Genomic DNA, 13,540 nt, shown 5'->3' with positions numbered 1-13,540 from the left:
ACAGCTGGGGGGCTGGTGTAACCGTTCAAGGCAAACACTACTTGTCTGTTCAGCTGTTTTTAAACACCACATTTTACAAGTTTACCCTGCTCTCCATTGTGAGAGAAGATACATATCAACCAAGGCAATACCAACACACTGGACAACACAACACAGAGTTAGGCCTACCTGTTCCCATATTGTGAAACAGTGATAAAGTAGTTGGCTGCAATAGTTTGATCAGTTTCAAGACATCACCAGCAGCCATAAAAGCTGCAGTAAAACGTGTTTGGATATGCATGATCCAAAGGGCCCAAAGGCAATTCTGTGGGCTTGACAAAGCTGTACTACTATTATCATCATTTTTTGGGTTTGTTTTTTTTTTTTATCCTCTCTCACAAAGGCAGGCATTTATCTACTGTGGAAATCCTCGTTTTTGTTGCCCAAAATATCCATGTGTATTGGACAGGACTAACTCAAAAAGTAATACCTTTGGTTGGGAAGCAGGGAGACTGGTCTTAATGCCAATCAAGAGTCCATTTTGCAGCTTCTCACATAATTGTCTGAAAACCACTATCTCCAACTAACTGAACTTCAGTCTTACTACAAGTTTCATTAGGTAAGATAAGTGGAATTGGTCTATCACAGTATTTACTGTAAGCTATAGGTAGTATGTATGGGTGTTTGGCTCCAGGCACTTAATCCTTATTTTTCAAGGCATTGAGCTTTTAGCTTTAGATTTTATATGGAGAGCCAAAGCAGACAGCAGAAGTAGTCATAATATACATGCGATAACACATACTACATTCATACACATACATACAGCACTCCGTACTAGCTGAATTTTTTGAGTATGACAGGCAGGCTTCAGTCCCAGGTCCCAGTCCCAGTCACAGAGCAAGAATATAAGGTATAAAAATTGATAAAGATAAGTTATTCGTAGGATAAGTAAAATTTCCACAGTCAACAGAACACGGTAGAAAGTCCAAACAGAATTCTGCATGGCAGGAAATACAAAATATTCTTGAACTATGGAATGATCTATTGAGAGTTTATATCTCTATGCAAAGCATGGCTAGTGTCAAAACACGACAATGTTCAAAATAGTTTTTATGTTCAGGCTTAGCTTGGACCAGCTGCTCACTCACGTGTGTGCAAAATCTGCCCGAGTCAGCCTAGTGGCATCTGTTACCACAGGTGGCAAAAGCTCAGTGGACTCCTGTGCCATTGATGCGAGATCCCGTTGTTCAGCTTGCCACCTAGTGGCTACCTACAGATGTAGAAGGTATGACAGGATGCTAGAGCCCATGGAAGACCTTTGCGTGTATTTTCCTGCCTGGAAAAAGGACTTTAACCATTAGCATGCATTACCCTAGACCTCTACCACATCTAGCAGATAATGAAGCAGAATTTCACAACATCACCAGTTTAGAACAATGGAGGCAGCAGTGTCTGAAAGGTACTGGATATGGCCTCAAAGAGCATTTTGCTTGAACAGGAGCCACAGCAGAACAAGATTACCTCTTGTTTGTGGTCGAAGTAACAGCAATGAGCAGATCCACAAATAGCATACAGTCAACACACAGACAGTCTGTTTTGTTAAATACTCCCTCGGTTTGGAAGGGTCTTTTGTATTCACCAAGGGGATGACTTTCAGAAATAATGACGGAGGCCCTAATCCTGTAGATCTGAAGGCAAAGTAACCAAGCACCAATGCATCACATGTGTCCCTTTCTCTGAAGTCTTCTGTATGCTTGCTCTTGGCATTAGTAGAGACACTACAGTTACAACTAGTAAAGGCTACTTAGGTGTTTGGAACAATACCACAGAACACAAGCATCCTATATGGTTGTTGCAAGGTTTTGGAGTGTCAAAAATCCGTGTTAACACAGAAATTTAAGCCCATGAAATTGCAAACTTGTAGACTTAGCTCTACAAAATAGAAAAAGATGAAGAACCAACACTTCAGTATTAGAAATGCTATTTAAAGTGAAATATTCTAAGGGAACACTGAATAAGGACCTGCATATGTTCTGCATGGAACTGTTCACAGGTGTGAAGCACTTTAAATAAAATCAGCAGGAATATGCACTATGCAGTAAAATTTAAATGCAGTAACTTGGTTTTCACAAACAAACAACGAAAAAGCACACCTAATTTACAAGCCTATAACTTAACTTTCAGAAGTGACCTCGGCAACAAGAGCTGGTAAGATCACAGCTAAGAGCCTAAGCTGCTTTTGAAAATGGACCTTTAGTGTATTGAAATGCTTAACATATCTTTTATTTGATGTGTGTTAACTACAGTCATAAATTAATATTCACAGATAGTTTTTTTCAGAACTAGAGAGATACAGGTAGACATACTGTATGAGCAAACTGGAATTTCCCCAGATGGAAAATTTCATTTAAGAAACTTGTCACTGGATATTTCCTTCCAGCTAACAGTGCTTCTGAAGGAACACCAACTCAAACAAGTTCCTATTCAGCAGAAGAACATTTAAGTGAAGAAAATTTAACTAGGGGATTAGTTAATATTTGTGAAGCACTTCAAAGATGAAGTTTTATGTAACACAGAAAAGAAATCATGAGTCTTTTTCTGACTGGAGCCAGAATGAAGCCAGAGCCAGAGCACTCTTCTTGTTTGTTAATATTTTACCAGATTCTTTCTCTGGCCAGCCTTTTACCCACATGGATTGTTCTTAGAACTGTCAGTGATGTCAAAGCTGTTGAAATTCTGTCTAGTGTGGAAACACTTAAGATAACTTTTGATCCATAAAGTGTAGAATTTCAGACCACAGAGCTTTTGCAAGTAACAAGAAATATAGCAAAAGAAACTCCCCTCTCTAAGTTCAAATAGTAAACCAGAAAAGTTACTTTGCTTCAAAGCAGCTCAATTTCATTCTTTGTTAGGCTACAATGTACACTCAAATTAATATGCCCAGGACAGTCCTGAGTATCTGTGGAGGTGGGGTTTCTCAAATTGTCCAGTGGGACCATCCACCACAGCTTGAGCCCTCCTCTGGCACAGAAAATACATTCCATCCACCCCACAAAAGTGTATAAAACAAGTGACTAGCAGGGACATTCTAAGTGCAGATACAGCTTGCCTTATGCTCTTACTCGCTCTGCACTGACCCCAGCCTCTGTTGACTCAAGGAGACAAGAGGCTGATCAGGAGCTTTTCACACGGTAGGACAAGGCACCCTTCACAGTACTGGCTTCACTCTAAATGCAGCCTTACAGTCGAACTGTAATAGGTGATGTTTGCCTTTCTCTCCAGAAAAACTAGAGTCTCAAATAGCAAGCACAACCTTCATTAAGCTAAATTACTTGAAGAAAAATAAATTCCAGTTTTCTAAATGTTCTACAAAGCTTCCCCTCCTGCTGCCTAACATTTATTCTTAAATCAAAAAAGGCCCTATAGCCCACGGGTTAATGGAGATACCGGGCAGCATGTACAGAAGCTAATCACACAGTTGTATACGTGTGTCATGAGTTTCAAAGCAAAGCACAATACTATTCTGACAAGCAGCTTTTCTTTGAGGATGCTCTGTCATCAACATTCAAGGTGCATATGACATGGATCACCAGCCAAAGTCTACCACCTGCCCTTAACCTCTGGGACAGGGCATATAAAAAGGGAAGAAATACAGAAGTGTATTTTTTACTAGTACAGTCTATGTAGCTATGCAACCTGTGTAACTAGTACAGTCTATGCAACACTGATGCTTTTAATATCTTTGTGGTTTGTACCCATCTACCTCTGCAGCAGTACCTTTTTCTTTCAATTATACAGAATAGTAAAAACACCTTAAAAAGGAACCTGTGTTCCTTTTAACCCCTTTCTTTCTAATTAACATAGAAATTATTAAATCCATCTCATTCCTGCAGTACAAACTAAAAATCAGCAGGTACAGTAAGGAGAGAGAAAATTAAAATATCTCACAGCCTTCTGACTTGCTTGGAAGTTCCACAAGTTCTGAATTCGATGGTGAAATGAATAAAGTATATAACAGTCCACTTCAGTAATTCAGTGTTAACGTGTCATCATAAACACTCCAAAACATATTAAGTCATTGAACTGTGTTGCATGTTGGAAACACAGCAAACTGCAGGGCTTACTTGACATGCCAGGCATTTTAAGTCCCGATAGGCTGCTTGGTACATGAAAAAAAAAATAAGCTGTTCAACAGGTTTAGAAAATCATTCTCACACTACAGTAGTTTGTTTCACCAGAAATACACATAGAACACAGCTACTGGTGTGACAGATTTGTACATAGCTGAACTTGCAAAAGAAATGTTTGAATAAGTAAGCTAACTTGCTGGCTTTATTGCAAATCATTTTTTATTACTGAGCTTTCGAATCTATGTGCGCGTCACATATCTGAAAGCCCTGTACTGAGTCACTCCGTCTTAATGACAGTTCAGCCCACTGTAACCATGTATTTGATGGATGTATTAAATTCAAGTGAGTTGTTTTAAACAGGCAAGATGTAATTATTTTTCCATAGCTCAGGCATGAAAAATAACGCAAGCCTGTGCTAAAAATCTGAAGCAGAACTCCTTGAAAATCTTGTATATTCTGCTCTGAGGTGACTTTCTTCCAAAAATGGAAAGATTTTGCTTTCACATTCTTCTTTTCTGAAATGCAGAATTCAGTCTGGTAGAATTAAGGAGACCATTTGGATGGTTTTCTGGAGGGAAAAGCTAAACAACATAAAAGTTTTTACAAGTAATATTCTTGCAACGCAGTATTTCAGGGCCTGTATGTTTAAGTAAGAAAGCTCCGCTCCAGTGTTCTTATGATAAATCTGGATGCAGAGATCAAATTAAAGCTGTTCTCAGGAAAATATCACCCCCTATTGATGTTTCACTTGCTTCACATTGGCAGTATTATCTTTCCCTTTTGTTATTCTCTAGATCCCCAAAACTGTACAGTAAGTTTTGCAATGGTGGCTGGAAATTTCTAGACATTAAGAAACTAGTGTCCTTGTAAGGCTGCCAGTGGTGTTGCATCATGCATACAGCAGCATGAAACCACATGGCACTATCAGTAATGTTTCAAAGACATCCTTTTGCTTATCCTGTCAATATAGGCCTGACCTGAAATACTCTTCCTATTTCAGTTCCAGCCCCACGAAAAAAGCACTGAATCATGACTGTCAGCACTATGTCCATTCCAGTCCTACAGGTCTGTCAACGCACATTGCTTTGTCCCTGCAATGCACTGCTGTTGTGAATAAATACACTTATAATCCATTCTTCATTTTGGAAGCCCTTTTAAATATTTTTTTTTCTTGTTGTGTGCTGCTTAATATGGTTCATTGCGTCTATACACTGATTTAAAAATATTTGTAATGTGGGTTGGAAAGAACCTCTGGGTGAAATGTCACAGTGCTCATTGCTCCCTGCTGCAAATGTATGTTGACACAACTTGTGTCCATTGCCTCTTCTATTTTCACTGTGCACCTTTAAGAGTCTGGCTCTGCCTTCTCCAAAATCCCTCACTGGGTAGTTAAAAAGCAGCAATCAGACCACCCATTGACTCTTTCTCTTCCACACTGAACAAGCCAGCTCTCTAAACCTCTTGTCATGTAACACATTCCAGTGCCCCAGCCATCTTAGTAGCTCCGCGCTGGACTCACAGTTTGTCAAACCAGAAGGTCCAAAACTGGAAACAGTACTCCAGATTTGGCCGCACAAGTACCAGATAGAAGGGAACAAACCACTTCCCTTAACCCACTGGTTGCATTCTTGCTCCTGCAGTCTGGTATGTGGTTAACAGCACACGAGTATCTATGTAATGGTAACAGGTCACTATTAATACAAAGCTCATTTGAAAAGGCTAAATGGCTGCCATATTACCCCACAGCTGCCATCAGATCTCAGTAATAATGATGGTGATAAAAGTAATATCAAAACCAAAAGACAGACAACTCACAAGAGCCCCACAACACTGTTAGAAATAATTTACTGAAAGCTACACTACTTACTAAAAAATAAACATCACCTTTACTTGGAACATTCTGGAGAAATGTTTGTCTATAGAGACATTTAATACAGAAAAACCTACAGTCCTGGGGAGCATACTCCATTATTAGCCATTCCTAAAGTTTTTTTCAGTATTATAATTTGAGGCCATTAGTTTTTGTCCCATCCACAGCAGGTGTTAGTACAGTTTTCCAAAGTTTTGCTGATGAAGAATTACTTCATAAACAGGCCAACAGTCTGGGAGACGTAACATTCATCTGCAATACACACTCAACATAATGGCTACCATTAAAAAGCTCCTTTACAATTCACCTGTGAGGAGGCTACACTTCACTGCTCGTATCTTACAAATGCTGCTCCTGCTAAAGTTTCCAAGAACATGTGGTGCTTTTTTGTAGAAGTATAACATTGATTAATGTTCAGTCTATGGCCTAGGTTTCACCTTCTCCTCTCATCCTAACCCTGATACTGACATGTAAGATCAGGATGCTGTCTTGCATATAAGAATTTTTCTCTGCTTTTATTATTTTCTGTTACAACTTGCTGCACTGAACTATAAAATTCTAGTGAATAACAATACCTAGTTCCCTGTGTGCCCACAACATATACCACATTATGCCCATGATCTCACTTTTGGCCTTTAGGTCTTACGACACCAAGCAGTACTGTAGGTATTAACCTGCCACAAAAATAATGATTAAGCAATGATTTGCTAAATTATAATTTGATCTAACTGTCACTTGGCAACACATGAAGCATGCAATTCTCAGACAGACACTTTCATATCTGCCCCAGATAAGTTTTAGACTATGTCAAAACAGAACGGTATTTTGCATTTTCTGGGAGTATTCAATAAAAGGGGAGAAGTATTTGCAACAATGGCATTAAAACCAGAGCACCATGTAGGCATTCCTGTTAATTCTCACTCCTGCTGGCAACAATGAAACTCCCTTCAAGTAATTCATTAAGATCTTTCAGATTCTGATTACAGGACTGCAACAACAGTAGCAGTTTAGTGGAAGGAGGCAGAATCCACTACCATACTTTGGTTCTTCCAGAAGAGTGAAATACTGCAACTGCTTTACAAAGCATGCTTACCTTGGTCAGTGTTCTCTTGAGGACTGAGAATAGAAGGGCTTGATCCCATTTGTAAAGTTTGCCAAATACCTTGGCAGAAATGACGTGCTGTAGATGAAGAAAGCTGGACCTGCTGGGCTTGACTAGGACTCTGTCTGAGTGGCTGACTTTGAACTACCTTTGAGGATGTATCTGCCTTTCGTTGTTCTGGCCCATGATTTTCAATAGAGAAATCCAGCTGAACCTGTTCAAATTCAAGCACAATCTTACAGAGATACAATACTTTTAACATCAAAGGCATCTGAAAATTGGTTAAATCTCATAGTAGTGCCTTGGTCTTGGAAAGATAGAAGGTTTCAGCAAGATGCAAGACAAAAGAAAATCATTATTTTTCATTTTGAAAGGTCGCACAAAAAGATTAATTACAACATCATGAAAGTGATTGAGAAACTCTAGTTTATAAAGTGTGAACAAATACTGTTCCGTATGGCAACAATGCATAACTTAAATATATTATTAAGTCTTTCAGGAGATGACTGTTGAGCAGCTGCAATTGAAAAATCCAACTGAAAGCAAATTACACTGATGATAAAACTGCACTGTACCTCCGTGGATGGTAATTCTGTTTCTCCCCCACAGCTGCTGGGAGCTTTTTCTCTCTTTAAGTTAGGGCAGGCAGTTAGAGAACAGATCTTTGAGGGGTGCTGTTGCTTTGCATACTGCAGCTCCTAATATGAAATATCAGATTAACACAAAAAACCTCATGGTCTCTAAAAAGAATATATTTATAGCTCAGTTTGCTGTTACCCTGCTAGATTTAAAATAACCAGTTAGAAATAATATTAAACAAAATTATATTCCATTCAGATCAACAACAGGGTCAAACAGGCAAAATATCCTCCTAATAAACCTCTTACTAAATCTGTTCAAAATCCACATTTCTTGCTGCTGTGACTACCATCCTGCTTGTTACTCTATTTTATATCGTCAGGGTCATTCTTCACTTTTGTCTTTTCCCATTACTAGATTACATAAGAAAAACTTCCAAGGAAGTCCTAAAAAAACAAAATAAAGCAGCTATTGAAAAGTAATTTGTCAGCAACTAAAAAACCCCTAATTACCCCACAAAGTTTCACTAGCTTTCAACATTTACTAATTAAAGTGAGACTTGATGAAAAGTGAACTGCTTCAGCCCTTTAAAAGGAGGTGAAAATAGACATCAGAGTCTTCTGCTACATATTTAAGACTAAAGAAACAAACCATAAGCCCATCATATAAAGTAACTGAAATTCTTTTAGGTATTTATAATTTCTCTCAGTTTTTGGTAAGGGTCATAATCTTGAACACAGAAGCAAATGTAGCCTGGCTAGAAAGAGTGATTACCTAGAAGAAAACACCCAAACTTGCATAGCAGTGTTTGGAAGCTCAAGCCAGGAGCTCAGCTTCAGCACAGGAGCTGAAGACTCAGCAGGTAGGATCTGAGTAAAGAGCAGACTGAAATGAGACTATAGAAGATGAACAGCTTACACATAAGAAGAGCTATCCTTCTTTCCAGTCTGGACAAATTCCAGCAGTAACAGGGATGATCCCAAAGGTTCCAGAGCTGGAAAGATCCTCAGTGATAGCCACTTCAACCATGAACTCCAAGCAATCCATGAGCTAAAGTGGTTGAACTACTCCTGGAGTTTAGCACACCATCTGGAAACTCACAGTCAAATGCTGCCTCTTCAAGAACCCTGGACACATATTTTCAAAATCTATCTAGGCTTACAAAAGCAAGAACAACCTTTAATGATTTTAAAAAGATTATGGCAGGCATGAGATGTCAGAAAAACAGCAAACAGTACTTAGCTCATTAAAAATAAGGCAAGGGAAGACTGGGATGGATGGGCAATGAATATTTACTGATCTTGGTTTAAAAGTCAGCTAACTTTCTTTCACAACTCATCTAAAGAGGTGAAGAAGGAAAAAAAAATTGTGGAAAATGTGCATTTGAATTTGGCAGTTTTGCCCAGATCTGGAAATCACTTTTACATAAGTTTAGTTCAAGCATTTAGCTAATCCTTTTCAGACCTTGATCCAAGAGTGCACAGATGAATCAAGCAGGCTACAAAAGCTCTACTCAAATGCTTTGCTGGACCCTAATCTGCTTTGTAAATATTATTCCCAGTGTTGGAGTTTAGGAGCTTAAGAAACAATTCATCGAACGGAAAGTTCAAGTGAACAAAGCATGCCAAGCTTGTGACTTTAATAAGATGTTCAAAAGCATCCTGAATAAATTACGTATCTATCCACACACACACACATATATATCCACAAGTATATCTATATACCCACAAATTACATTGTAGACACACAAGCACTCTGAGGTGTCCCACACCTGTTAGCAGACCACTTCCTAGGCTTCCTGCACACTTTACTAGCTGTCTTACTTATTTCCTTCTGAAACCCCACGAGAGGGAGATCAGGATCATATGCTCAGGACTGTCACCCAGGACCAAAACTGACCTCTTCACCTTGGAGTTTTACAAGAAGTTTAAGGTCTGCTCCAGAAGTAGCCCACATCATTGTCCCTAGATGTATCACTGACATGCCAGTGAGGCTATTTATTTAATGCTCCCCATTTTTTTTTCTCTGAGGACCTTTCTCATGCTACCACAAGATGTTAATACTTCTTCTGACAGTGCTGCTGTGGCAGGTCTTGATCAGGTTCTCAGACTGTCAATGAAGAGTTGCAAAATAACATTGCGTTCCCAGACCTGTTCTCACAGAGCTCAAATAATTTGAGCCCTCCTAGCCTTGGAACCCAGGTGGCTTTCAGTATGGTATGCCCTAATTAGTATTTTGGTGTCAAAAGGACTTGATTATATAAATCTGGTAAAATATACCAGATTCTCCAGCTCATGTACTTACCTGACGGACCTGTCTCAGTTCTCAGTTTCTGTTATCTTAGATTATTTGCTTATTTAAGGAAGAGTAAGTCTCCCTCAGCTCTGTAAAGGTACAGCAGATGGCATTCTCAGTTTATCACGGTCTGATGGATGGTTTACAATGTTTGCTCATACTGCAACCTTTAAAACTTCTTCCCTGACTACTGGGAGTAAAGAAGAACAGGGACTTATTTTCACTCCAGCAATCTGTTCAAATTTGGTTCTAATTGACTCTCACAGCCTAGCCTTTTGGACTTCAGGCAACCTTTCTCTATCACACAGGAGCGCCCCTCCTGTTGAGTATCTTCTGCTAGGAGCAAGCTGAGATAAATTCAAGCACCTGTGATAGGATGTCCAAACACAAAGTTCTTCCCTGCCAGGTTCCCTTAGAATATATTCCAAAATGTTGTCATAGATTCAATCTGGTAGATTCACCCTAGCTAAGAAACATGTATACCCATTTTCTTCCCCAAATAGATGCCTTTACTGGCCCAAATACTGCTGCATACTGTGGATGCTTAGAGAGCTTTTTCCTTTCATATTCAAATGTTTGAGGCCTCCAAACAAGTACTACTTGTTTTGACTGCTATTCCTTCTTCGAGAGAATAGCAATCCTGTGCAGCAGCTGGTTAACTGTCTGCTTAAAGACCTGATAGCAGAACAATGAACTTGAACCTGTCAACACTTGTCCTCAAATTTAATTGCTGGATGATCTTTGCACTTCAACATTTTACACTATTTTCTTAAATTTACTGATCCCGAAGTTTTTGTAATTAGTCTAGCTAACAACCCTGATGGGTATAATTACATGGCTAATCTGCAACGCTGTTTTACTTCACAGGAAAAAAACAATCTATTTTCAGCAGAAAATAGATTGCAAATTGAAAGTGCCTCATCCCCAGATATACAACTGGTTAAATTGGTACCAGCTGCATCACTTAACCTTCATTTACCTAATTTGTGGCACTTATTCTAAGCAACTACAGAGGTTAATATGTGGGGTTTTTTTCTTACAACCATTCTTAACCGTAAGAAAAATGAAATATTTATTAGAATTTACTTCCATTGGCTCTTTTAAGAAGCTCACCATTGGCATTCAAACTGTCTGGCCAGATGGGTCACTTTTTCATTTTTTTTGTAATACATCTAGGCCAGCCAGATAACATCTGAAGAAATCAGTGATAATTTAAGGCTCAGAAAACCACAGGATCGCACACTCGAAATGTATACGTGTTATCTTTGTTGAATGTGTCTGGATATAAAAACATTTAAGATGTTTTTAGAATGTGTTCAGATGGTAAAATTTTCAAGTAAATGACTGACAGGTGCAATTTCTTAGTGCAACCTGACAGCACGATAGGATTATCTCCTGTGTAGTTTCATATAACACACTTCTTAGTATGTAAAAAGAGAAACATCAAACTTCAATCTCCTACATATTCCTGGATGAACCTTAGTAATTCACAAAAAGGCTCTCAATCTGTTCTTGATTTCAGTTCAGAGAAATAAGAATGCATAAAGAGAGAATTAAAAATAAACAGGATCTTCCAAAGGAGATTAGCTTTAATTCAATTGATTTTTCCCCAAAATCAGAGGATATTGCAGTTTCAATCTAGCAGGCTGGAGGCTGACTGCTCAGAAAGCAGCTCAGCAGAAAAGAAAGAAGAAACCTGGTGGACTACAGGTTGAACATGAGGTAGCAATGCATTCATGAGCCCTTTGGCCAACAGCATCCTGGGCTGCCTCAGGAAAAGCACTGCCAGCAGGTCAAGGGAGGGGATTATTTCCCTCTACCAAGCACTGGTGCAACCACATTCAGAATACCATGTCCACTTTTGGGCTCCCCAGTACAAGAAAGACATGGACATACTGGCACAAGCCCAGGAAACAGCCATAAAGATGATCAACAAACTGGAGCATCTGACATAGGAGGAGAGGCTGGGTAAGCTGGCCTTGTTAGCCTCCAGAAGAGAGGGGTCAGGAGTGACCTTTTCAACACGTATAAGCACCTGATGGGGATGGTGGAAGGAGGTAAAGATGACTGTGCCAGACTCTTCTCAGTGGTATGCAGTGGCAGAATGAGAAGCAACAGGCAGAAACTGAAGCACAGGACACTCCACTTAAGCATTATGGTCGGGGGGGGGGAACCCCAACCCCCAACCTTCCTTACTGGGAGGGTACTCGGACACTGGAATAAGTTGCCCAGAGGAAGTATTTCCCCAACTGAACTTGGTTAATAATTCCACTGGAGTTTTTATACCTTGGAGCAACAACCCCACCTTTTCCAAAAGAACATTGTTTACTGCCCTCAGAACTACAACGACAATCAGCTGCTCTGACTCAATCCTCACAGGAACAAATCTGCTGATCAATTAAGCAAAGTACATAGTGAAATCCTGACTGTTAAAGTCACTGGGAGGTCTGCCACTAACTACCAGGGGAGCCAGGATTTATCCACTTGTCTCTGATGAAAGCTGCAATAACTATTAAAAGTTGAGTTTTAATTACAAAAGATAAGAGAAAGATTAATTATATATCCTGCTTTCATATATGGAAAATGTGCTATTACAATAATTTGGACAAGGGTGCTTTAAAACCCCACCACTGGGGATATTTGGAAATATGCTCACTGATCAATCATTGTCAAGTTTATCTTAGAACATACTGCAAATCCTTCAAACTGTCTATCTTACCCATTTAAAACTAAGCTTTATGAAACTCGTAATTCAGGATTGCACATTTATGCTGCATTAAAACAAGTGTTTCTGAAATTCCTTGGATGAAAATCATGTTTAAAAAGGTTAATTCTGAAGTCAGCCCTTTGAGTAAACGGGGCAATGTCTGGCTGACAGCCAGTCACTAGTGGTGCTCACCAGGGCTCCATTTTAGGTCCAGTTCTGATTTTTATCAATGACCTGGACACAGTTGAGTGCACACTAAGTAAGTTTGCACTTACAGGGAGGAGAGAGGGAAGAGCTGATGTTCTTCTTTCTGCTGTCTGGTATGGTGATAAGATGTGAGGGAAAGGCATTAAAGCTGCATCAGGCAAAATTCAGGCTCACTATTAGGAAGAAGTTCTTCCCTGAGAGGGGGGTCAAGCCCTGGAACAAGCTTCACAGGGAGTGGTCATGGCTCCAAGCCTGTCAGTGTTTAAGAAGCATTTGGACAACGCTCTTAGATACATGGTTTGACTTTCAGTTTACCCTCTGTGGAGTCAGGATTCGAAGAGCCTCATGGCTCCCTTCCAGCTCAGGTTATTCTATTATTCTCTGCAATCTTCCAAGGTACCAAAGAAGATTTGAGCTAAAATCAGTAGAAGACAATTAAATTCAGAATTTTAAAGAAAGTTATATTCATGGAATCAGAACTGGCTTAACTGCTCATTATCACTAGAGCTCAGACAGCATACCATTACCTGTGTTGTAAGCCTGTGCTGTAGAAGCTTTAAAGCTGACAGCTGACACTGTATTCTTTCGACAAGCTCTCTTGGAAAAAGACTACCAGAGTCAATACAAATCGTGCAGCGCTTAGAGCTAACAGGATGCCAAAGTCCTACAAA

General features: G+C 39.5%; 1 protein-coding gene across 5 annotated transcripts in view; it reads right to left on the bottom strand.

Moving 5' to 3' along the window:
• Nucleotides 1-13,540, bottom strand: part of CCDC57 (coiled-coil domain containing 57) — a 43,505-nt gene that overhangs the window by 702 nt on the left and 29,263 nt on the right. For 4 of the 5 annotated variants that reach the window (XM_037402332.1, XM_037402312.1, XM_037402295.1 and 1 more), the window contains 3 exons: nucleotides 13,397-13,533; nucleotides 7,657-7,779; nucleotides 7,073-7,295 (listed from right to left, as the gene is read on the bottom strand). In XM_037402332.1, coding sequence (XP_037258229.1) covers nucleotides 7,073-7,295; nucleotides 7,657-7,779; nucleotides 13,397-13,533 — 483 coding nt within the window. The remainder of the gene's footprint in view (nucleotides 1-7,072; nucleotides 7,296-7,656; nucleotides 7,780-13,396; nucleotides 13,534-13,540) is intronic. The other variant, XM_037402322.1, reaches the window with a different exon arrangement.

The sequence above is a fragment of the Falco rusticolus genome, chromosome 1 (assembly GCF_015220075.1).
Source record: "Falco rusticolus isolate bFalRus1 chromosome 1, bFalRus1.pri, whole genome shotgun sequence".
NCBI classification, from domain to species: domain Eukaryota; kingdom Metazoa; phylum Chordata; class Aves; order Falconiformes; family Falconidae; genus Falco; species Falco rusticolus.
This window is presented reverse-complemented; position numbering and strand designations above follow the sequence as displayed.